Source organism: Odocoileus virginianus, chromosome 3 (genome assembly GCF_023699985.2).
Source record: "Odocoileus virginianus isolate 20LAN1187 ecotype Illinois chromosome 3, Ovbor_1.2, whole genome shotgun sequence".
Classification (NCBI taxonomy): Eukaryota; Metazoa; Chordata; class Mammalia; order Artiodactyla; family Cervidae; genus Odocoileus; species Odocoileus virginianus.
Window position 1 is genome coordinate 27,419,931 of NC_069676.1, and position 20,511 is coordinate 27,440,441.

Below are 20,511 nucleotides of genomic sequence, written 5' to 3' on the forward strand. Positions count from 1 at the left end.
TAGCCAAAAAATATATTAGAAATATTTAAAACATCATATATTTTACTTAAGACACTCAGCTTTTTCTAGAGGCATCTATAAGAAAGCACACTAGTAAATGAGATACAGTTAAAAGAGTAATTTTCAAAGAGTTTACAAGACCTGTTCTAGGGTTCAACATGACTGAAACCAGCTTTCTAACATACTCTAAAAGCTATAGAAATATAGTTAATATTCCAACTGATGACCCAAAGGCCCAGTGACATTCTCAGTGACTTTCAACAAAGAGAAACCAAAATAGATTCTCTATTAGATCTCTAAGTGATCTAATGTTCACTTAGACTTAACAGCACTCTATTCTTTGAGTATTCCAATCTTTCAAGATGTTACTGGAAATGATACTGGAAAAGTGTTAAATTCCTTAACATGAGATATCTGTTTTTCTTTCTTTAACAATAATATTTGGGCTTCCTGGTGGCTCAGACAATAAAGAATCTGCCTGCAATGCAGGAGACCCGGGATCAATCCCAGGGTCAGGAAGACCCCCTGGAGAGGGGAATGGCAGCCCACTTCAGTATTCTTGCTGGAGAATTCCATGGACAGAGGAGATTGGCAGGCTATAGTCAAAGGCGTCTCAAAGAGTCAGACATGACTGAGTGACTTCACTTTCAATGTTCAGACTACCAGCACTTTGCTGCAAAACTCCTATATATCCTAGCTCTCCCCTCCCCTTCCTCGAAGCAGTTCTTAAGAGTTACTTAAGATATTGCCTCCAGGCTTGAAGTCCTGAAAATTCTCACTGAATAAAACATAACTCTCAACTTTTAGATTGTGAATACATTTTTTAGTCAACAAAACCCCAACCATTCAAAAAGTCTCCTGCCTCTTGTTTTGGGTAGAGCAAGCTCAGTTTACACTATATTCTCTTACCTACTATAGTAGCTATTAAAATCTTTCTTTACTGCTAGAAAAGAAAAAAGAGTATCAAAACAAATGTGTAATGCTGATTTATCCTAATTGTAACTGAACAAGGGATTTCCAAAACTAAAATTAAAAAAAAAAAGAGGAACTGTAAATTATTTATGTAATAAAGGCACTTAACTACTCTCATTCCACAAACCTCTTTTCCAGACTTTAGTACCCCCCCCCCCGAAAATAAAAAGAGACGACTGTCGTAGTCACTCAATTTTTTTTTTCCTTGTTAGGACTTCAGTATTTTTAAAGATTTGACAAAGAAAACTAAAACTGGTTATCTGAAATGTTTTGAAAAGGCCTGCATTAACAATTAGCATAATGGAGAACTGACTCAGATGTGACATCTATTACTCCTCTGACTTTTAACCACATATGTTTTCTTATCATTTCAAGATATGTTTGTCTGATTCTTTTTCTGTTATCATCACCTGTATCTGCATTTCTGAAGTGATAGTAACTAAAATATCAGACTGCTTATTGTAACAATTAATATTATCCTCTCATTTCATCAACAGTGCTGGCTGCAAAACACATCTGCACCACTTGTGATTCTGCCCTTTCTCCCCAGTGTCACACGGCTCCTTACATGAAAAAGAAAGGCTGGACAAGCAGAGGAGCTTTCCAACAACCAGAAGGCATGCCACACCAGGTAAAAGGGTTCTTTGAGTAGTGCCCTGAACCGCTGTCTTCTTCCCTCTGCTTGCCATGACCTCTCAGCTTTTACAGATCAGATGTTTAGTTAGCATAGAGCTCCATGAACTGTGTTACAGTGAAAAGTTCAACACAGTACAATCAGAGACTAGTACTACCTGCTGCCCGTGGCACATTTTAAAACCTCCTTCAGCAAATCCTGATGTGCCAGGTGGAAACCTACCAAAAAGGGATAACTGACCCCTCCCCTTCTCTCAACCCTCATATCCAGTTGAACTGTATCTTCTGTCTTTCAAGTCCTTTTGTTTCTCTTCATCTTCACTACCCATCATCTCTCCTCAACTGCCGACTTTTGAGAGTTGTGGCCCTGCCTTAGACTTGTCTCCCTTCCATCTGGTCTCGAGCAAAATTCTCTGTAAGTGCTAATCTAATCAAGTTACTTCTAGTTATCTTTATGCCTACCCAATACCCTTAGACCAAAACCCAAATTAAACAACAAACTTTCAGCTCCTTCACAATTCCCCTCCTGTCTGCCTGTCAGTCTCATTTCTCTATACACAACAGCTTGACAGAACTGCATTTAATTCCTCAATCTGTCACCCTCTCCTCCACAGTCTTACACACAGGTTTCTCTGCCTGGTACACTCCTCTCTTAACCCCTTCTACTTTCCTACCTTCTTCAAATGCTAAGTTCTACTCATTCTTCACTTTGAAAACATGTGAAAAAATAGAGTACAAATAATGTTTTTTTCAGAAAACTTTAACTTGCTAAATCCAAGTTAGGTGCTTTACCTACATATTCTCATAGCACCCTGTACTTTCTCCACTTATCATACCGCCTGTTTATTAGCTCTTTCCAAGAACTGAAAGCCCCATGGGGCCAGACACCATATCTGTTATTCTCTCCTTTATTCAAAGAACCTACTAGCACAGTGCCAAACACCTGGTAGACATTTATATACATTTGCTGAATAATGAATAGCCAAGAAACTGAAAGTGGTAGGTCTAGGCTTCTCAACCATATTTATTACCAGTGATTCTCAGAGGAGCAGGAGAGGAAACACTTGTACCCCTAGGAAATTTTCCAAATCACATACAAGCCAAGAACAGATTGAAAACACAGACTTCAAGATATCTTAACATTATTCTTAATCTCTTAAGTGGGGAAAGTTTATCAAATTGATGACATTATCCTTCTGATTAGTAAATTAACTGAAGAGACAGAATAAAATTAGATAAATCCCATTTCACAATGCATTCTTTTGGCTACATCTCTATACTTCACTTTTCAGAGATGGATAAAAATACTAGTCAAGCTTCTTAATTTGCCAAAGCAATAGATGATCCTACTATTTAGTACTTCTTTAGCCCCAGACTCTATGCTAAATACTTTTTTTAAAAGTTCTCACAAACCATGAATAAAGCTAGTATTAATATCCCCATGTTACTGATGAATAATATAAGGCACAAAATTTGAAATTATGCTGCTAACCACAATTAAATCAACTTCTTGGTAACCTATATATCTGACCTATAATATATATATAATAATTCTGAAAAGATAAGGAGATCAAATATAGACTCCAAGGGGCATATGTGAAATAGCGAGTGAGGATTTTTCTATAGTCGAAAAGGCAAGAGGTGTTTGTATGCATTTTATTACCAGATAGCAATCTATTTATTTTTGTAAATGTATTCCCTGAAAACTATTTGATGATATGCCCTTAGTATTTGTTGAGGAAAACTTTTTAATTGCCATGTAAGATCTTTGTCTCTCAGTCACGTCTGACTCTTTGTGACCCCATGGACAGTCCATGGAATTCTCCAGGCCAGAATACTGGAGTGGGTAGCTGTTCCCTTCTCCAGCGATCCTCTCAACCCAGGGATCAAACCCAGGTCTCCCACACCTTGCAAAGCCAGTAACTGAAACTTTGTCCAACAGGTGGTTTAACAACCATGAACAAAGAACCTCAAGGCAAATTCTTCTCATACTTGTGTATTAGTAAAAAGATCTTTCTCTTTATATCTTCCCTTTATCAAATAATGAGAATGAAAAAAACACACTGCTTTCCCTTCTTCCTTCATTCAAAGTAAAATAGAGTATTCAATTATTGGAATAATTATATTAGCTCAGATTAAGGTACCTTTACTTCCTCTATTATTAATTTTTAAACTACCACTTCATTAGTCCAATTATGCCAGTGTCATAACTTTTCAAATTTTAAATTATACATAAATTCAACATTTTGGGATAGAGCAAGATTCACACATGATCTTACTACACTGCTATCAAATTTTTCATGACAGTAAAACTACCTTAATGTTCATCCCATCAAGTTAATTCAGGAAGTAACTGAAAAATAGTGTAAAAATTTTGACTCACTTATGTATTTACCAAAATAGTGAAGTGATCACTTACTAAATATTAGAATGAAGTCAGACGCAATCTCTACAAGGCAGAAAAGTTTTAAAGAGATGAGAAACAAGCAGATTTAAAATATATCTTTGAGAATACGTGAAAAAATAGAATAAAATACTAGAATGATGAGCCAACAATGAAACTCATTCACTCTTTGACAGTCCAAAGATATCCCATGAGCCATCTTTGGGAATTTCACAAAGTGGGGGGAAAAAAAAACTATTTATAAATTTGTGGCATTAGTACAGAAGTGGTAGGAAAGCTTTCTAACAGTGTCTTAATTGTTATAGATTTCCCTAAACCCTGAGCAAGACACTCACTATAAAAACACAGAACACTTAGAAACATGTAAATGTATACAGATACACATACAATCCAGCTTGTGTTTACACAAATTAAACATAATTTCCTCAATTAACTTTTCCAAAGATATGAATTTCGATCACAGAAAAGTTTTACCTCTCGGGCTCCCTTGCCTCTGAATCCCTCACTCTAAACTCTGACAGCACTATTCGAATTCTTCTGTTAATACATGACTGAAAGTTCCACAGACTACAAAATTCTATAAAATTTGGTTTCACAATTTAAACTTCCTCTAAAATCTAAAGGTGGGAAAAACATGGTAACTCATAAGATTTAATTAAGAATTGGCTTTTTTAAGAGTTCAAATCAAGACAGAAGAAAATCCAAGCATAGATTCAGATTAATATATAGGAAGAAAAATATAAATTTTGTAAACTATAACAGAAAATTGTTCAAGTCAAAGTATGTGGAGGAAAAAAATCAAAAACAGGTTCTAGACTGAAATGCATTGAGAGAACATTTCTCATCTCAATTACTTTAAGCCAGCATTCAGATTATCTTAAACTGACATTTTTAAAAGAAATAAGACACTCAGTAATCTTTTCCTATTTTTATAATATGTATAAAAGATTAAAATTTATGGGGGCATTTAAGGGAAGAATATAGTAGCTATCTCTAAATGTACAGAAAAGGGGGGAAAAGGAACACATCAAAAAAATAAAAGACAACTTTAAATTTTTGTAAATATCCAGAAAATAGAGGGAAATGTTTTATAAAATATCTGTCCTTGAAATTATTTTCTCCATGTTGTACTTTATTCAAATAAAACAAAATATGTCATTGTAAAACTGGGGTCATATTTACTTGACCAATTAATCAGAAAATACATTCTAAGGACTGAGAATGAAAATGTTAGGTAACTGCTTAACTAAGTTTAAAGGAAGCAAAATAATGAAAGGATAAGATATAAAAATGTTCTATTACTTAAAGCATTAAAAAAGACTGAGTTTATTACTGGACAATCAAGTTTAACAGATAGTTCAAGTAATACATTTTGTTTTTCTATCCTGTTCTGAGTACAACTTACTTAAATACTGTTGCATGTGATTGCAAAAATGAACAAAGGCAAAATCTTAGTATCCCTTAGGTGGTCTTGCTAGACCATGTTAATTTTTCTTTTTTGGTTAAATTCAAAGGAATAGAATTATGGAGAGTTCAGCAACAAGTCTTTCATTAGGATAAGAAATCATGCCATGAGTTCCAAAAAGGGTTAGTTGTATAAATCTGGGAAATAATCACTCATGCAAAAGTCAGAAATACCTGTACCGAGCCACCATGTCTGTCTGCTGCAAGGTGAGCCCTCAAATGATGGGGATTTGCCTGCTGGGAGTCCCAGGCGGCCCTGTGGTCTGCCGACTGCCATTTATTTAATGCATGTGGCATGCATGGAAGAAGAGAAACCCAAAATGTTAAACATCGCATCCTTATAATATAGAAAACAAATGTATAAAAGGAAATTTTAAAAACCCTTACTATTCTGAGTCACAGATGCAGTCATCTTTGCATAGTGAATGTGGAGAGATTTCAATGAAAATGCTACAATTATGTAATGATCAACCACAAAAATAAAATAGCACCACAGAATTTTAGAAGTGAAAGGACTTAAGATATCACAGACTCCACTCTCTAATTTTATAAATGAAGCTAACCAAAACTAGAGAGATAAAAATGACGTGGTCAAGAAAGCACTCCATAAACGTGAAATGTTCTAAAAAGCCATCCCACTATATTTTCTTACAGTAGAGGTCCCCACTGGTTTTCTGACAAGAAACTACTTCCATCAACGTTTTTTAAAAAAGACATTACTTAAACAGCCACACTTAAGGTCTCAGAAAACTTAAAAAAATTTCTCTTCTTGCTTAGTAGTACCCTGTTTCCGACTGTGAGGATAATACAACAAACAGAAAAGTTCCTTGAAAAATAAGAACTACTATACAGAATACCAAGAGTATATGACAAATTTTTTAAGTGACAATCTTTCATATATGAATCCCTTTGCTTCCTTCATCTATTTTTTTCATCTGGTTCAAATTAAGAGACCTATTTTCATGAAACAGGCTGATAATTCTTGAAGATTTTTAGATGACCTGGCAAGCCTGAATGGCAATAACCACAAACTAAATAATAATCTACTAAAAGAACTGAGTAACGGCTTAATAGGGAGCAATTTCTATGTTTCAGGAAAATGTGGACAGTACTAATATCGGGGAAGGAATACAATATTTAAGTTTCTATCATATGTTTGGTTTTGCATTAGCTGCTTTATATGTGTTGTCTCATTTTTGAGACAGAAAGTATTATCCTCATCTTACTGATGAAGACACGAAGACTATTAAATACTTCTCTCACATCACTGAAGTAGCAAATAGTACACCTGGTATTCAAACTGAGAGCCTACTATTTTCCCAATATTAGTACCTAGCTCATTACCACAATTACATTATGCTCTGAAGACTTCAGGGCTCTTTCTTTCTTTTTCAACTAAAGTAAGGAAAATCTTGCCACAAAGTGTCAAGTACACTGGGCTATATGCAGACTAAGAATATCAGTGGCCAAAGTAACCCTTTAGGAGAAAAGATGTTAAAATCAAGTAGACACAAAGAATAAATGTTTTGGCACTAAGCTTCCTAAATTAAATTGTACCATACAAAACTACATACTCTAGCATAATGTCATCAAAACAATTACGACAATTCTAATGTCCCTTCATTAAATCCTCCAAATTTATCACCAGAATTCAGCTGACTTGTAGGTTAAAGTGAAATAAATTAGATGAGACCATGAGACAGCAGGCAACATTTGGGAATCATGGACCTTTTAAGAAGACATCGAAAGCTATGCAACCTCTCCTCAAAATAAACATTCACATCCACCCAAGATTTCCTGTAAAATTTCAGGATCCCCTGAACTTCAGCGACTGACTCTAAGTTAAAACTGTTTATTTGGGGATATTACAAAGGTTTCAGACATTTAAAGAATTAACCTTTCTTCTTTTGGGATTATGAACTGTGGGTTTATCACACAACTTAAGCTGTTTACTGCAGAACAGATAGTTAAGAAATTTTTTTCTAGATATACAATGTTCTATCACGATAAGAATCTATATATCTAGGTTGCAAATTCAATATATAAGCTATGCTAAAGGATTTCCTGAAGAAAAAAAAAAAAATTGACTCCCTACATTTATTGCAAGAAGGACTATATCAACAAAATATGGTTCCCACCCTCAGTGAGCTAGCAATCAGGCTAGCAAGACATATCTGAAACAGGCAGAAAGTTAAAATTTTTAAATATTTAAATTTATTTCAAGAATAATTTAATTCAACAATAAAAGAGGAGTTTCATTTATTACAATACCTAATAGCTCAAGTGGAGATCCTCACAGAATATGAATTACTGGTCTTGTTCCACATACATTTGAGAAATTAACTGATTTATAAAACACATACTCCAAGTCTTCACTTCTCCCATTTCTTTCTATATACAGCATCTTATCAGAGTACTCAAGCTACCAATGTCTTTTAATTTATACCGGAAGTAATTTATATATAAGACCCTTTACTGCCCAGTTTTTCTAAGGCAAAATTATAAAACTAATCTTTTTTAAATTGTCTATACTTTAAAGCATAAAATTGTAAATACTTCCTAAATGTAGCATTTTATTTGACTATGATTTTTAGTAAGTTGTGTTTCTTCTTTGATGTCATTTTTTTAACCCTCTCCTCAACCCTGATGGAATACAAAATAGACAGCACACTACCCCTCTCCAAAAAGGGTTATAACCGAAAATTCTGAAGACACTTGCTTAATTCAAGGTAACAGCAAAAATTCTGTGTCAAAAATGGATTCAGTAAGGTTTCTTTATATAAAAAAGACGAGTGAAAATGTTGCTCAAAAATTCAACAGCTTCCAATTTATCTTACCCAGAAAATACAAACTCTTCAATGAATCTTCTATATCTTGTCTTGAACCTGCTCTCTGCTCCAAACCAACTGCTTATTTCTCCTCAAACATATTCCACATTTTTAAACTTTTGCCTTATATTTTCTTAATGCTCACTCTCTCCAAAATTCTTATTCCTTAGCCTGTCTTTAAAAAATTCCATTTATTATTCATGCTCATCTCAAAAACCACCTTTGCATATAGATCCTACATATTCCAATGATCCTCTATGGCACTTTATTAATGTATCTCCCATGGTACAGCTTATTCTGCATTGTTACGTAGTTATTTGTGAATTTACTGTAATAATGATAACAGAAACACCAGCCACAAGAGTTGAGACTTAATGAATGCTTACTATATGCTAGGAATTAACATGCATATTTCTATTTTATAGATGAGAACTGAGGCTTTGAGTGAATGAGTAACCTGTCATATCCAGATCTGATTGATTCCAGAGGTTCAGTGAGCTCTTAGCCGCTCGCTCATTACAAAGTCATTGCTCACAGGTTGTGTTTTTCCTTACTTCTGCATTTCTGCAACGTGGAGGGCAGTAGCTTTCAAGTAACAGAACCCAGTAAATAATTTATTACACTAAACTGGACTACAGTTAGAAAAAACAACTACTATTATAATTCATTCCAACAGGGGTATCCAAATACTTCCATTCCAACAGAACAATATTCTTAAAGTTTATATTAACACTGCTAATCAGGATTTGAGGTTAAACAATTTTAATGTGAATATTAGGGGAAATAGCCTATGCATTGAAAATATGTGCATTTTCATCCTTAATATGTCTGTATACGGTCTGTTTTATAGAAGAAAAGGATATGTATTTCAATCATTCAATATGTATATATAAGTATGTATACACACATGTGCAAACACATGCACAAATGCATGCACATATAAAGTTGTCATCTGGGCATGATAAAACACCAAATACATTTATAAACAGTGAGAAGGTAATAAAGAAATAAATTAAGACAGCTCATATCTAAAAGGACAGCAAACCTGATTTTTGGATTGTATCTTATCTCTGTGTGGATGTGCTTCTCTGTTTGATGACAGAGCAGGATCTTGCTGAACTGCACCCACTGGAGTAGGCTGTGACACAATAACAATTAGCATCAATGCATTCTATTTCAGAAGTCTTATTTAAAATTATTTAGCACCTTAAAATAATAAAAAAATAATAAAAGATACTATTACATAAAGCCTTGATTAAGAAAAGGTATCTTCCCTAAAATATGTTGCTAAATATACCAGATTAAAGCAAAGAAATTATAGCTACTATTTAAAGTAGCTTCAAAATATTTAAACACTTTATCAAGTATTTATTTTTGTATCAACAAAAGACCTTTTAATGTTACCATTACTTTTTAGATTAATTCTTATTAAAAAAACACAATATATTTGCTTATGTCTCTCATTTCCAAAGCCAATATATAAACAGAAAAAGTTATTTTATGAAAATTAAGGGAATAATTTTTTAAATAAGCTAATAAAATTGGTTACTGTCAATATTTTAACTCAGAAGAGACTTTTATAAAATTTACTTTCAAATATAATTCAAAATTTCATAATAAATGCATTAATCAAAGTATATTCAGGTTTGCATTTTAGATACAATATATATTCAGATCACTTTGGAGCTAAGAAAAATATAGATTAAACATTTAAGTAAGCCAACTGTTCAAAAGTACTTGAATCTGAGAGCTTGGTAGTTCCAAATATGGACAAAAATTGGTATCAGTGAACTGAAAGTAAATTTTGTAAGGCATTCTTATTTATTTAAAAAGAAGACTAGTGAGAATAAATATTTGATTTTTTTTAAGTCATCTCTTCAAAGAAAGAACTTAATGTTGTGTTCATTTAAGTAATGACACTCATCCCACAGTCATGATCCAGACAAATTTTGGGGGCAGTTTTTATAGTTAAAAAAACCTAAACTTGCTCTGATATATACGTATCAATCTATTGCAAAATAACCTAAAACTGCTAGAATAATTAAAGTATATTCTAAAATTACAAATATCTTGAGCAATGACTAAAGAAAAAACTAGCTCATCTTTTAAATTAATCACTAGAATACTGTATTTTTAAAAAGTATGTTTGATATTAAGAACTAAATCAGAAGTAAAATATTCAAAATAACCCATTACTCTAAAAAGCAGATTCCAAATTCTCCACTTTTACAAAACTCAAAGAATGAATCCTTTAAAAATTATTTATTCTCAATCCTAAAATGTATATGGAACCAAAAAGATCCTGCCCAGCAATCTTGAGAAAAAAGAACAAATCTGGGGGTATAACACTCCCTGACTTCAGACTATACTACAAAGTTACAGTAATCAAATCAGCACAGTACTGGCGTTAACAACAGACACATACGTCGACAGAAAAGAGAGCTCAGAAATAAACCCACATATGTACAATCAATCAACCTAATTAATCTATGACAGAGGAAGCAAGAATATACAAACAAGAAAAGACAGTCTCTTCAATAAGTGGTGCTGAAAAACTGGACAGCTGTGTGTAAAAGAATGAGATCAGAACATATCCTAATACCATACACAAAAACGCACTCAAAATGGATTGAAGACCTTTATGTATGAAACCATAAAATTCTCGGAAGAAAGCACAAGTGAACATTCTGACTTAAATTGCAGCAATATTTTTTTGGATCTGTCTCTTAAGGTAGAAGAAACAAAAGCAAAAATAAACAAATTAAACTTTAAAGCTTTGGCACAGCAAAGAAAATCATCAACAAAATGAAAAGACAACCTACTGAATATATTTGCAAATGATATGACTGACAAGAGGTTAATATTCAAAATTTACGAATCACTCATACAGTACCAAAAAAAAACAACAAAGAAGCAGAAGATGTGAATAGTTTTCCAAAGAAAACATATAGATGGCTAACAGATACATGAAAAAATGTTCAACATTACTAATCATCAGAGAAATTAAAATCAAAACCATAATGAGACATCATTTCACACTTCTCAGAACAGCCCTTATTAAAAAGACACAAAATAACAACTGTTGGTGAGGATATGGATAAAGTGGAACCCTTGTGCACTACTGGTGGAAATTTAAATTAGTGCAGCCACTGTGGTAAACATGAAGAGTCCTCAAAAGACTAGAAGTATAACTACCTTATGATCCAGCATTACACTGCTGGGTATATATCCAAAGAAAATGAAAAAGTAATTCAAAAGGTTTATGCACCTCAATGTTCAAAACAGCATTATATACAATAGCCAAGATACAGAAGAAACCTAAGTGCCCATCGGCAGATGAATGGACAAAGAAGTATGGAGGGGAGCTTCCCTGGTCACTCAGTGGTAAAGAGTCCGCCTGCTAATGCAGGAGACATGGGTTCAATCCCTGATCCTGAAGATCCCACATGCCTTGAGGCAACTAAACCTGAGTGCTACAACTACTGAGCCTGTGCTCTAGAGCCCAGGTGCCTCAACGACTGAAGCCCAAAGCCCTGGGGCCATGCTCCACAAGAAAAACCACTGCAATGAGAAGCCCACACACTGCAACAGAGATAGCCCTTGCTCTCTGCAAATAGAGAAAAGCCTGTGCAGCAATGAAGACCCAAAACAGCCCAAGGTAAAAAGATAAAGAAATAAACATTTTAAAAAGGAACGTTATGGAAGAATTATGAACGGAGGTTCGTGACACTGTGCAGGAGGCAGGGATCAAGACTATCCCCAAGAAAAAGAAATACAAAATGTAAAATGGTTGGCTGAGGAGGCCTTATGAACAGTTGTGAAAAGAAGAGAAGAGAAAAGCAAAGAAGAAAAGGAAAGATATACTCATTTGAATGCAGAGTTCCAAAGAATAGCAAGGAGAGATAAGAAAGCCTTCCTCAGTGATCAATGCAAAGCAATAGAAGAACTATACAAGAAAGATCTTGTTGACCCAGATAATCACGATGGTATGCTCATTCACCTAGACCTAGACATCCTGGAATGCGAAGTCAAAGGGGCCTTAGGAAGCATCACCCTGAACAAAGCTACCGGAGGTGATGGAATTCCAGTTGAGTTATTTCAAGTCCTAAAAGATGAAGCTGTGAAAGTGCTGCACGCAATATGCCAGCAAATTCGGAAAACTCAGCAGTGGCTACAGGACTGGAAAAGGTCAGCTTTCATTCCAACCCCAAAAAATGGCAATGCCTAAGAATGCTTAAACTATGGCACAATTGCACTCATCTCACATGCTAGCAAAGTAACGCTCAAAATTCTCCAAGCCAGGCTTCAACAGTGTGTGAACCATGAACTTCCAGATGTTCAAGTGGTTCTAGAAAAGGCAGAGGAACCAGAGATCAAATTGCCAAAATCCACTGGTTCATGGAAAAAGCAAGAGAGTTCCAGAAAAACATCTACTTCTGCTTTATTGACTATGCCAAAGCCTTTGATTGTGTGGATCACAACAAACTGGAAAATTCTGAGATGGGAATACAAGACCACCTGACCTGCCTCTTGGAAAACCTGTATGCAGGTCAGGAAGCAACAGTTAAAACTGGACATGGAAAAGGATACTGGTTCCAAATCAGGAAAGGAGTATATCAGGCTGTATACTGTCACCCTACTTATTTAACTCATATGCAGAGTACATCATGAGAAACGCTGGGCTGGATGAAGCACAAGCTGGAATCAAGATTGCTGGGAGAAATACCAATAACCTCAGATATGCAGATGACACCACCCTTATGGCAGAAAGCAAAGAAGAACTAAAGAGCCTCTTGATGAAAGTGAAAGAGGAGAGTGGAAAAGTTGGTTTAAAACTCAACATTCAGAAAACTAAGATCATGGCATCTGGTCCCATCATTTCATGGCAAACAGATGGGCAACAGTGGAAATAGCGAGACACTTTCCTTTTTTGGGCTCCAAAATCACTGCAGATGGTGACTGCAGCCATGAAACTAAAAGCTGCTCACTCCTTGGAAGAAAAGTTATGACCAACTTGGACAGCATACTAAAAAGCAGAGACATTACTTTGCCAACAAAGGTTCGTTTAGACAAAGCTATGGTTTTTCCAGTAGTCATGTATGGATGTGAGAGTTGGACTATAAAGAAAGCTGAGCACCAAAGAACTGATGCTTCTGAACTGTGGTGTTAGAGAAGACTCTTGAGAGTCCCTTGGACTGCAAGGAGATCCAACCAGTCCATCCTAAAGGAAATCAGTCCTGAATATTCATTGGAAGGACTGATGTTGAAGCTGAACTCCAGTACTCTGGCCACCTGATGCAAAGAACTGACTCATTTGAAAAGACCCTGAGGCTGGCAAAGATTGAAGGTAGGAGAAGGGGATGACAAGAGGCTGAGATGGTTGGATGGCATCACCAACTCAACGGACGTAAGTCTGAGTAAACTCCGAAAGCTGGTGATGGACAGGGAAGCCTGGCGAGCTGCAGTCCATGGGGTCGCAAAGAGTCGGACACGACTAAGCGACTGAACTAGACTATATGATAAAATATTACTCAGCCATAAAAAAGAACGGAATTCTTCCATTTGCAACAATGTGACTGGAACTATAGAGTATTATGCTTAGGAGAAATATACTCTTGTTATCATTAATATGTGGAGCCTAAAAAATAGAACAAACAAATGAATATAACAAAAAAGGAACAGACTTAAAAATATAGAGAACAATCTTGTGGTTACCAGTGAGGAGAAAAAACAAAGGAGGGGCAAGACAAGAGTAGGGGATTGAGAGACACAAACTGCCATCTATGAAATAAATTAGCAAAAAGGATATACTGTGCAGCACAGAAAAATATAGATATTATTCTGTAATAACTTAAAATGGAGCATAATCTATAAAAATATTAAATCACTATGGTGTTCACCTAAAACTTATACTGTAAATCAACTATACTTCAAAATAATAAATTATTTGTTCTCAACTCTTTTCAAACAAAGGATCTGTACTATGAAAATGAAGCTAAGTACTACAAATTATCTTTTGTTTTTCTTATACAGCCTGGAGTACTCACCAACTGTTTACCAATCCAGTCATATTCATAATCAAACATATATCCTTTTCGATCAAACAAGTCAGTAAAAAGTTTTCTTAGGTAGTCATAATCTGGTTTTTCAAAAAAATCTAGCCTTCTTACATAACGAAGATACGTTGCCATTTCTTCTAGAAAGAAAATAAAAATTACTCTGATTAAACTTTTCTATATACATTTTAATAATAAAATTATAAATATCTAAAAGGACAAGTGTTATAAGAACACATGAAAAAGTAGCAAGATTCTACTATCAGTGAAAATATTATGAACTTCATAACAATGAAATTAAAAGGGTGAAAAGGAGGAAAGGAAACAGACAAAAGAAAAACCTGAGATTTAACAAGTATTATTTTTGCTTCAGTAGAAAAGGCTGAAAATTTTTTAAAGTAATATTTTTAATAGAAACCTTGGATAGTACTGAAGGTTGAAACAGAAATTTCAACAATGCATAATTATTTAATGACAAAACACCATACTCAGCTCATACTGTTAATACTGATGGGAGCCGATTTATACATGAAAGTATTTGCACTAGTTTGCTGGATTTCCTTTAGAATCTGTGACACACACTAACTGACCAAAAGAGGATTCAAATACTTAACCTAGGTCTGTTGGTATTCTACCCAACAGATCTAGCAACATCGAGCTAAAACAGATTCAAGAGAACAGTTTAATTATTCTCTTAATTTCTGGTCATAAAAGTTATAATCATTTGGTAATACATAAACCTTTGAATGGTATTATAATTCCCAAACACATTAGAGATATATATGTTATAAAAGGTCATCGTTTCCAGAAGCAAAAGAAAGAAAAAGTCATAAAAATCAACAAGCAAAATGGGGATCAGTAAAACAGAGTTTTACCATGTGAGCACTGTAATAAGAGATGGTAGGTTATACCTAGCTGATCCAATTTATTCATGGCAGCTGATAAGAACAGGGTAACCCACAGCCTAAAGAGGCATGAAAGTAGCACCAACCCAATTACATGGTGACTCTCCCAATATTCTACTTTCTAGCTAATCATCTAATTTACTTTGGCACTCCAATTTCTCCTGCAGAAATTTGTACAAGCTTCTTAATGCAGAGCCAATCTGCCTACCACTAAACTGTTTGGTACTATATTATCAAGTGATTTTTTTTTTTAATCTTTCAGTTCTAGATGTGATAGCAAGAAAACAAGACATATAATTAAAGTTTGCTACCAATGAATAAAAAAAGCAAACTTTAAAAAGGGCTACCTGAGATTATGCTGCTGCTACTTTCATAGTAATAATGCCAGCACTATACAAGAGAACCTGCAAATACTGAAGTGAGATATTAGGTTGATGAAAAAGTAACTGCGGTTCTGCATGGTTGAACACTGCCATTTGATACTGGAATACATTCTTAAATAAGTATGGTTATACATCATTTTAATGCACATTTCTCACTTTATTTTTTTTTTTTTGCTAATCACTAATTACTTGCTTTTTATTGTATACATATTTTAGACTACAGAAATTATGTTAGACAAAAAGCCAATTCAAGTGATTTTCTTATTTAAGTTCAAAATGGGTCACAGGCAGTGGAGACAACTCGCAACATCAACAACACATTTGGTGTTGGAAATACTAACAAAAACATACACTGTGGTGGTGGTTCAAGAAGTTTTGCAAAGGAGATGAGCACCTTGAAGACGAGGAGCCCAGTGGCCGGCCATCAGAAGTTGACAACAAACAATTGAGAGCATCATTGAAGCTGATCCTCTTACAACTTACATGACAAGTGGCCAAAAACCTCAAGGTCGACCATTCTACGGTCATTCAGCACTTGAAGCAAATTGGAAAGCTGAAAAAGCTCAATAAGTGGATGTCTCATGAGCTAACCGCAAGTCAAAAAAATCGCCATTTTGAAGTGCTGTCTTCTCTTATTCTACAACAACAAACCATTTCTTGATCAAATTATAACATGTGACGAAAAGTGGATTTTATATGACAACCAGCTCAGTGGCTGGACAGAGAAGAAGCTTCAAAGCACTTCTCAAAGCCAAACTTGCACCAAAAAAAGCTCAGTCACTGGTTGGTGGTCTGATGCTGGCTGGTCTGTTACACTATAGCCTTCTGAACCCTGGCAAAACCATTACATCTGAGAAGTATGCTCAGCAAATGGATGTACTGAAAACTGAAATGCCTACAGCCAGCACTGGTCAACAAAAATGGCTCAATTCTTCTCCGTAACAATGCCTGACTGCACGTTGTACAAAATGCTTCAAAGGTTCAAAGAACTGGGCTAAGAAGTTCTGCCTCATCTGCTACATTCACCTGACCTCTTGCCAGTTGACAACCACTTCTTTAAGCATCTAGATGATTTTTTTGCAGGGAAAATGCTTCCACAATCAGCAGGAGGCAGAAAATGCTTTCCAAGACTTCATCAAATCTGGAAGCATGGATTTTTATGCTATAGAAATAAAATTCTCTCTCGTGGGAAAAATTGTGTTGTCTGTAATGATTCCTATTTTGATTAAAAAAGATGTGTCAGAGCCTAGTTATAATGATTTAAAATTCATGGTCTGAAACCACAATTACTTTTGCAGCAACCTAACATAAGCTCCATCTTCTACCTTCAAGTTTGGTTCTCATTTACTGTTATTGCATAAATCACAATCTCCGTCATGGATCATAGCCTTGTCACGGCAGAGGGGCTTGCATAACTCAAAGAAGCTATGAACCATGCCATGCCGGGCCACCCAAGACGGATGGGTCATAGTGACGAGTTCTCACAAAACGTGGTCCAATGGAAAAGGAAATGACAACCCACTCCAGTATTCTTGCCTGGAGAATCCCATGAACTGTATGAAAAGGGAAAGATATATGATGCCAGAAGATGAGCCCTCCAAGTTTGAAGGTGCCCAATATGCTACCAGGGAAGAGCAGAGGGCAATTACTAATAGCTCCAGAAAGAATGAAGCAGCTGGGCCAAAGTGGAAATGATGCTCAGTTACGGTTGTGTCTGCTGGTGAAAGTAAAGTAGATGCTGTAAAGAACAATACTGTAGCTAGGACACTGAAGCAACCTAGATGTCCATCAGCAGACAAACGGATAAGGAAGCTGTGGTACGTATACACAATGGAATATTATCAGCTATAAAAAAAGGACATATGTGAGTCAATCCTAATGATGTGGATGAAACTGGAGCCTATTATATAGAGCAAAGTAAGTCAGAAAGAGAAACACCAATACATTATGTTAATGCATATATATGAAATTTAGAAAGATGGCAATGACGACCCCATATGCAAGACAGCAAAAGAGACACAGATGTAAAGAAAAAACTTTTGGACTCTGTGGGAGAAGGCGAGAGTGGGAAAATTTGAGAGAATAGCATTGAAACGTGTGTATTACCATATGAAAAACAAATGACCAGTTCAAGTTCAATGCATAAAGCAAGGCACTCAAAGCTGGTGCTCTGGGACAACCCAGGGAGATGGGGTGCAGGGGGAGGTGGGGCAGGGGATTCAGGATGGGAACACAAGTACACCCATGACTGATTCATGTCAATGTATGGCAAAAACCACCACAATATTGTAAAGTAATTAGCCTCCAGTTAAATAAATTAAAAAAAAAAAAAAGAGCAATGCTGCATAGGAACCTGGAATGTTAGGTCCATGAATCAAGGTAAACTGGACATGGTCAAGTAGGAGATCAAGAGTGAATATCAACATTTTAGGAAGTAGTGAACTAAAATAGACAATAATTGGGTGAATTTAATTCAGATGGCCATTGTATCAACTACTGTGGGCAAGAATGCCTTAGAAGAAATGAAGTAGTCCTCACAGCCAACAAAAGAGTCCGAAATGCAGTATCTGGGCGCAATCTCAAAAATGACAGAATGATCTTGGTTTATTTCCAAGGCAAACCATTCAACATCTCAATAATTAAGTCTATACTCCAACCACTGATACTGAAGAAGTTGAAGCTGACTGGTTCTATGAAGATCAACAACACCTTCTAGAACTAACACCAAAAACAGAGTCCTTTTCATAATTAGGCTGTGTGTATGTGTGCTCAGTCATGTCTGACTCTTTGCAAGTCTACCCCAAGGACTGTAGCCTGCCAGGCTCCTCTGTTCATGGGATTTCTCAGGCAAGAATACTGGAGCGGGTTGCTATTTCCTTCTCCAGGGGATCTTCACAAGCCAGGGATCAAACCCATGTCTCTCGAGTCTCCTACATTGGCAGGCGTATTCTTTACCACTAGTGCCACTTGGAAAGCCCTTCATAACCTCAGGGACTGGAATGCAAAAGAAGAAAGTCAAGCGTTACCCACAATAATAGGCAATTTTGGCCTTGGAATACAAAATGAAGCAGGGCATAGGTTAAAAGAATTTTATCAAGGGAACACATTTAGTCATAGCAAACACCTTTTCCAACACAAGAGACAACTCTATATATGGACATCACCAAATGATCAACACCAAAATCAGACTGATTATATTCTCTGCAGCTGAAGACAGAGAAGCTCTATACAAGTAGCAAAAACAAGACCTGGAGCTGACTGGCTCAGATCATGAGCTTCTTATTGCAAAATTCAGGCTTAAATTGAAGAAAGTAGGGGAAACCACTAGACCTAAAGCAAATTCCTTATGATTATACAATGGAGATGAAGCATAGATTCAAGGGATTAGATTTACTAGACAGAGTACCTGAAGAACTATGGATTGAGGCTTATAACACCGTACAGGAGACAGTGACTGAAACCATCCCAAAGAAAAATAAATGCAAGGAAACAAAGTGGTTGTCTGAGGAGGCTTAGGAAGCTAAGGAAAGCAGAGAAGTAAAAGGCAAGGGATAAAGGGGAAGATATACCCAACTGAATGCTAGCAAGGCTATGCTCAAAATCTTTCAAGCAAGGCTTCAGAAGTATGTGAACCAAGAACTTCCAGAAGTACAAGCTGGGTTTAGAAAAGGCAGAGGAACCAGAAATCAAATTGCCAACACCTGCTGGATCATAGAGAAAGCAAGGGACTCCCAGAAAAGTATCTACTTCTGCTTTAGCCTTTGCCTGTGCAGATCACAACAAACTGTGGAAAACTGTTAAAGAGATGGGAATACCAGACCACCTTAACCTGTCCCCTGAGAAAACCATATGTAGGTCAAGAAGCAACAGTTAGAACTGGACAGGAAACACTGGACTGGTTCAAAATTGAGAAAGGAGGATGACAAGGCTGAACACTGTCACCCTGCTTATTTAAATTCCATGCAGAGCACATCATGCAAATGCCAGGCTGGATGAATCACAGGCTGGAATCAAGACTGCCAGGAGAAGTATCTACAACCTCAGCTGTGCAGATGATACCAGTCTAAACAGCACAAAGTGCAGAAGAACTAAAGAGCCTGTGACAAAGGTGTGAGATCAGAGTGAAAAAGCTATCTTAAAATGCAACATGCAAAAAACTAACGTCATGGCATCCAGTCGCATCACTTCACGTCAAATAAAAGGGGAAAAAGTAGAAGCAGTGACAGATTTTATTTTCTTGGGCTCCAGAATCACTGTGGACAGTGACTGCAGCCATGAAATTAAAAGACATTTGCTCCTTGGAAGGAAAGCTGTAACAAACCTAGCAGCTTATTAAAAAGAAGAGACATCACTTTGCTGACAAAGGTCCATACAGTCAAAGCTATGGTTTTTCCAGTAGTTATGTACGGATGTGAGAGTTGGACCATAAAGAAGGCTTAGTGTCAAAGAACTGATACTTTGTAACTGTGGCAGTGGTGAAGACTCTTGAGAGTCCTGTGGATTGCAAGGAGACCAAAACAATCAATCCTAAACGAAAGCAACCCTGTTTATGCACTGGAGCTAAAGCTCTATATCTGGCCAACAGACGCAAAGAGCAGACTCACTAGAAAAGACCGGGATGCTGGGAAACTTTGAAGGCAAAGAGAGAAGGGGGTGGCAGAGGATGAGATGGTTGAAATGCATCACTGACACAATGGACGTGAATGTGAACAAACTCCAGGATACAGTGGGAAACAGAGGAGCTTGGTATGCTACAGTCCCATGGGTCGCAAAGAGTCGGAGATGACTTAGGGACTGAACAACAACAACATATCATAACAGGTATTTTAACACATTACGGACACATTACTCTTATCCATTAATTAA

General features: G+C 36.0%; 1 protein-coding gene across 7 annotated transcripts in view; it reads right to left on the minus strand.

Moving 5' to 3' along the window:
- The window catches only part of CSNK1G3 (casein kinase 1 gamma 3), a 121,009-nt gene that overhangs the window by 20,130 nt on the left and 80,368 nt on the right, over positions 1 to 20,511 (minus strand). For 2 of the 7 annotated variants that reach the window (XM_020888777.2, XM_020888773.2), the window contains exons 9-11: positions 14,349 to 14,497; positions 9,347 to 9,439; positions 5,648 to 5,743 (exon numbers count right to left, since the gene is read on the minus strand). In XM_020888777.2, coding sequence (XP_020744436.1) covers positions 5,648 to 5,743; positions 9,347 to 9,439; positions 14,349 to 14,497 — 338 coding nt within the window. The remainder of the gene's footprint in view (positions 1 to 5,647; positions 5,744 to 9,346; positions 9,440 to 14,348; positions 14,498 to 20,511) is intronic. The other 5 variants (XM_020888775.2, XM_070465099.1, XM_020888776.2 and 2 more) reach the window with 4 other exon arrangements.